Source organism: Microtus ochrogaster, chromosome 8 (assembly GCF_000317375.1).
Source record: "Microtus ochrogaster isolate Prairie Vole_2 chromosome 8, MicOch1.0, whole genome shotgun sequence".
Taxonomy (NCBI): domain Eukaryota; kingdom Metazoa; phylum Chordata; class Mammalia; order Rodentia; family Cricetidae; genus Microtus; species Microtus ochrogaster.
The window spans coordinates 4,952,111-4,957,806 of record NC_022015.1 but is presented as its reverse complement, the minus strand read 5'-3'; the positions used below and the strand labels follow the sequence as shown (position 1 = coordinate 4,957,806).

At 48.0% G+C, this 5,696-nt stretch overlaps 1 protein-coding gene across 4 annotated transcripts in view; it reads right to left on the bottom strand.

Annotated features, from left to right (window-relative positions):
- The window catches only part of Arntl (aryl hydrocarbon receptor nuclear translocator like), a 101,801-nt gene that overhangs the window by 21,684 nt on the left and 74,421 nt on the right, over window positions 1-5,696 (bottom strand). For all 4 annotated transcript variants that reach the window (XM_013347698.2, XM_013347700.2, XM_013347699.2 and 1 more), the window contains exons 10-11: window positions 2,316-2,408; window positions 351-468 (exon numbers count right to left, since the gene is read on the bottom strand). In XM_013347698.2, the coding sequence (XP_013203152.1) occupies window positions 351-468; window positions 2,316-2,408 (211 nt within the window). The remainder of the gene's footprint in view (window positions 1-350; window positions 469-2,315; window positions 2,409-5,696) is intronic.

The window sequence follows — 5,696 nt, the reverse complement described above, 5'->3', positions numbered from 1 at the left end:
GGGAACAAGACAGTGTGAGTCCTTTCACCTCAGGAGCACGCTACTAGGGAGTTCTAGTTTCTGAAAAGCAAGACCAGAATCAGACAGAATCAAGTCAAGTAGTTCCTCCTTCCACTAAGTCTGCACACTGAAGCTTCTCTACTTTATAGACTACAATGTAAACAAACCGAAGTGACCATAAATAAGTCCAGTTAGCCACAGCAAGCAGCTATCATGGATAAAAATGGCAGAGAGGTAAGACCGGAGAGGCTGGGGCCCAGAAACGGCTCTTTACGCCTGGGCATTGGTGCGGCAGCATGGGGGCGGCATGAGTAGTTGATGAGGAAACACACAGTCTCCCTGGCACTCACTCTTTGCGTCAATGAGTCGCTCCCGGGGTGCGGTGTCTGAGGAAGACAGCTGCTCCTTGACTTTGGCAATATCTTTAGGATGCAGGTAGTCAAACAAACTCTGGCCAATAAGGTCATTCTGTGGGGATGAAATGGGAACGGACAGGTCAGCACCAGTGAGGTACGGAGGCACAGCAGCACTGAGAGTCTGCACAGCCCCGGCCTCTACTCTGTGTCCTTTTTTTTTTTTTTTAAGATTTATTTATTTATTATGTGTACAGTATTCTCAGTATTCTGTCTGCATGTATGCCTGCGGCCAGAAGAGGGCACCAGATATCATCACAGATGGCTGTGAGCCACCACGTGGTTGCTGGGAATCGAACTCAGGACCTCTGGAAGAGCAGGCAGTGCTCTCAACCACTGAGCCATCTCCCCAGCCCCCTACTCTGTGTTCTTAAGCCCAAACATCTCACGCATTCATGTGACCCTGCACACACGTCCAGCCCTTTGCCTGGACAGACACCAGGAAGAGACACCTGTCCAACACTCTGTAGGAAAAAACAGAGAGAGAGGGCTATCTCCAACTCTGACACTAAGCCCCTTCATTCTTTTTTGACAGGGTACTGTTTGTTTTGACGTAGAATTTCCTTTTGTAGCCCACCTTGCCTGGGAATCTATGTAGCCCAGGCTGTCCTTAAATTCAAGACCTTCCTACCTCAGCCACCTGAGTACTAGAGTAAGTGCCCAACCAAGCCAAGGCCCAGCTTTGTGTGCCTTTGTCAACTGTATCCACTCACAGAGATGACAAGCCTCCCTTAACGAGTGCCAGGAGAAGAAAAATAAAACATCTTGGGGAAGCTAAATTTACATGAATTCTCATTTATAGACATAAAATGTCATTTTGATTAAAATCTTCTGCCTACCATGCTTCCGTGCAACTACCAAGATGTAAATGAGTAAATGAATTAACAAATATTCTGAGGATATAATAGGTAAAATTATTATTCTAGCTTTCATGTGCCCTTCTTATTAATAATCCTACAGGCAATCCCAAAACACAGTGTATGACAATGTTAACAGGACCTAGAAAACCCTGAGATACGGGCATCTGAGCATGCTTGCTGGGGTGATCTTGATTGTTAATTGATGAGGGACAACCCACCCACTTCTCCAGGCCCATTTCCTATCTGAGATTCTGAACTGCATACATGGAGAAAGGGAGGCGGGGCTTGCATGCATCCATTGCTTGCTGCTTCTTGACTGTGGAAGTGATGGGATCGGCTGCCTCAACCTCCTGACACTGACTTCCCTGGGGATGGCTGTGACCTTGAACTATGATCTGGAACAAACCCTTTCTCCCAGTGTTGTCTTTTGTCATGCGCTGTGTTTATCACATTAACAAGACAAGAAACTAAGACCACCTGGGTCATTATTATTAACCTGTGGAGGACGCCAAGGCTCAACAGAGCTTCCCAGCATTGTGGGGTTAAGTTCCCAAGGTTCTTATTCTTGGGCATGGAGTTACTTGTCTGCCTTTTTCTCCCTTGTCTGACAGCTTCACTCTGCACTCCTAGCCCACAGATGTGGGATCTTCACTTTGTACCAATAAGAAAACTTAAGTTGTTGGCTGGGTTGGAGTCACATATTCCAGTTGGGGGAAATATAGGACCCGTTAAAATTCTTCCTAAGTGTAAATTCGCCTCTCCATTAAGAAGTTAAGATTTTCGGCTGGGCAGTGGTGGCGCGCGCCTTTAATCCCAGCACTCAGGAGGCAGAGGCAGATGGATCTCTGTGAGTTCAAGGCCAGCCTGGTCTACAAGAGATAGATCCAGGACAGCCCCCCCCTCCCAAAAAAAAAAGAAGTAATTAAGATTTTCGAAGAAGGGCATCACATGTGGCCCATGTACTTAGATTCTTCTGAAAAACTTGGGTGCTATCTCCAACGACCATAAAGCTGGCAGCTGCTAGCAGGGGCTCAAATGTTACCTGGCTATAATTGAGGATCTTGAAGACAGACTCGGAGACAAAGAGGATCTTCCCTCGGTCACATCCTACGACAAACAAAAATCCATCTGCTGCCTAATCAGGAGAAATGGATAATCAATTTATCACAGGTCAGGACACACGATCTGAAAACAAATCAGGGATTCATTTTCTACGGCTCCAATGCACGGGGCCACACACTGACACCTTTGCTGACGTTAGAGGAAGAGGATGATTACAGACAATACTGTGTGACTGCATTAAGATTCCCTCCCAGGAGGCTATGTATTCCGTGTCACTAATAATCAGAGAGAACAGGCCAATTAAAGAAAGTCCTGTTTCAGAACGAATTCAGCTTAAACTTAATCTTCTGGCTATGCAGGAGGGGAGAATTAGGCTTCACCGCTCTAATACAGTCCCTCTGCCCTGGCTAACTTCCGCTCTCAACGTGCCAGTCTGGAGCCACCCAGGAAGAAGAGTCTTAAGGAGGAATGATCTAGACCAGATGACCTGTGGGCATTTCTGTCCCTTGGAAGCAGCACCATTTCCTGGGTAGTTAGGGGGCCTCTACACTAAAAGAGAGGAGAGGATCTGAGCACAAGCAAGCAGGCCAGGGCTCACACATTTATTCTCTTTGCTTCTGACTACAGCTTGCAAGGATCCATGTAGTACTCTCTCGCTGCTCTTGCCTGTGGGCGCGGTGTCTAAAGTGCCTGCCCTGACTTCCCTTTAATAAGGGATCAGGAGAATTGGAAGTATGAGCCAAACAAGCCCTTTCTTGCGCACTTGCTTTGTGTCAGGATATTTTTATCGCAGAGGTGGAAACGAAACTGAACATCTGCCATGAAGAACGTAGACCCTGAGACTGTAAGGACCCTTTAAGATCAGAATTCCATCTTGAGGATCTCAGCTGCCATCTGATCTGAACTTGAACACCCTCCTTCACAAGGAGTGCTCTAGACCTTCAAACTTCACATCTACAGTGGGGTAACTGGGTTTTTGCTGATGGCCTGGCAGGAAGGTGGGTCACTTGTGTTCCTTCAGACACCTTCCCACTCCCTGCACATGCGCCCAACACACAGCGCAGTTCAAACGTACACAGGTTCAGGAACTGCTGCCTTCAACCATTTACTTCTCCACCCAAGGCTGAGCGATCTGTGTTGTAAGAAAAAGCAGCAGCGGTGATGAGACGCTTGCCTGGCAGCCATGAGGGCCCGGGTTCAAGCCCCACTTCTGCAAAAGCAGAAGAAAATAAAACAAAACTTCCAGCATGAAATCCTTCCTCTCCTTCAGCTTAAGTACAGGTGGAATCTGGGGTGCCAACCAAGACCAGGATGGAAATGACATCTGGTGGGGAGACTGAAGCAGGCAGGGCCAGAGCAACAGCGAGGGGTCAGGTGGTGTTAGCTGCATGTGCCTGAGTCCTCCTGACAACCTTCCATGGATGACCACTCTGCTTGCTGGAGTCTTCTGGACTCCCCTCACGCACTTGCTCTTGAGACTCTGCTGCCCTGCGTTCTGAGAGATCCTGAAAGCCAGGTGTGGTGGCTCAGGTCTGGAAGCCCAGGACCCAGGAGACTGAGGCAATTTGAGGTCAGCCTGGGCTATAGAGTGAGCTCCAGGCCAGCCTGGGCTAGAATAAGGTCTAGTAAAGGCACATAGGAAAGATGGCTTGCACTGGTCACAGGGGGAACAAGGACCTGTTAATTGCCACCACATGAGTAAGCCATAAGTCTTTGACACATTCTAAAAGAAGGAAAGAGAAAAAAAGTCTGTTGTTCTCACAAAGAAGGGCTTTAGAATACAGAATATAGTTTAGTTCAAAGAACTAGGGCATGAATTCAAGTGTCAGAAAGTAAAAGGCCAGCACAGTCAACTGTCCTCGGACGTAAAGGGCCAGCACAGGCACAGGCAACAGCAACTGTCCTTGGATGTAATAGCTAGAGCAGGTAGCTGCCTAGGGTGTAACAGTAAGAACAAGGGGGCAGGGGGACAGGATCACTTAGTTTGAGACCCTGTCAAGCCACCAGCCATGGGGAGCTCGGGTCCCTAAGCTGGGCCAGGGTGAAGGATGACAGTGAGAAGGAAGAAATTTTCCTGGCACCATCCGCTGGAAGCCTCATTATGTCAAAAAATTGGATATTAATAACTTCCTCATTTGCCTTACAGACAGTCATATCTCACAGGAGTGTTCTCGGGGTTTTGCTGAGGTGGGGATGCTGGAAGGAAAGTGACTGACAACCTGGTGGGAACACTGGGCAAGGCCGAGACCTGAGCAATGGAGGGCAGGCAGAGGGCAGAATCAGCATGGATTCAGTCAGTACTGCAGGCTCCAAACGACACATGGATTCAGTCAGTACTGCAGGCTCCAAATGACACTGCGCTTTGTAAGTCAGATAGCCAAGCAAAGACACTGGGCGTGGGGTCAGCTGAGAGCAGAGCTTTGGGGGTCAGTCAGTGCCAAGGGCCAGGAGGACAGCCAGGAGGACAGCCAGGGCTGGTTCCTTCTCAGAAGGGACAGCTACTCGTGAGCAAGTAACGGAGTAGTCCGTCTAGGTTCAAAACGCAGGGAAGCAGAGTATCTGGACGTTGTAAGCTGGTCAGACTGACTGACCCTCATTCTGTATTAGAGATTCTGAAAGCCAGGCTCAGGGCTGGAATCTCAGCACCCAAGTGACCGAGGTAAGGGGACTGTAAAATTTTGAAGTCAGCTTGGGCTGCGGAGTGAGTTTTAGGCCAGCCTGGGCTAGAATAAGGTCCTTAGCAAAGGCGCATAGGAAAGATGGCTTGCACTGCTCACAAAAGGAATAAGGACTAGCTGCTAATTATGACACCGTTGTATAAATCAGTGCAGACAGCCATCAAAAAATGCATAGAATGGCTAAATGGGGAAAGTGTGTGTGTGTGTGTGTGTGTGTGTGTGTGTGTGCGCGCGCGTGTGTAATGGAATCATTTATTCAGCTGTAAAGAAAAAAATATGACCATAGATGGGATTGGAGATCATGTTAAGCCGGACTCAGAAAGACAAATGTCACATTTTCTCTCATACGTGGAATGCAGATTTAAAATGCACACTTATGTGTATGTGTATATATGACATGAAAGTAAAATGAGAAAGGACCTATTGAGAAATGGGGAATAAAGATCCGATTACCCTGCCCACTAAAAAATGACATAACTATGTGAGTGGGACCTGCCTTCTGTTGATGCACATTCTTAGCAAGTGGACCCCTGGAAATGGCAAGGGACTGGACATCAGTCCACAGCCACCAACATGCCAGAGAAGCAGGGCAAGTTAACAGAGACTACTGACTACTCAGACCTGGTGCAGCCCCTGCTGTGTGGGGCAAATCAGCCAGTGTGTTCACTTAGCCAACTGTTTGA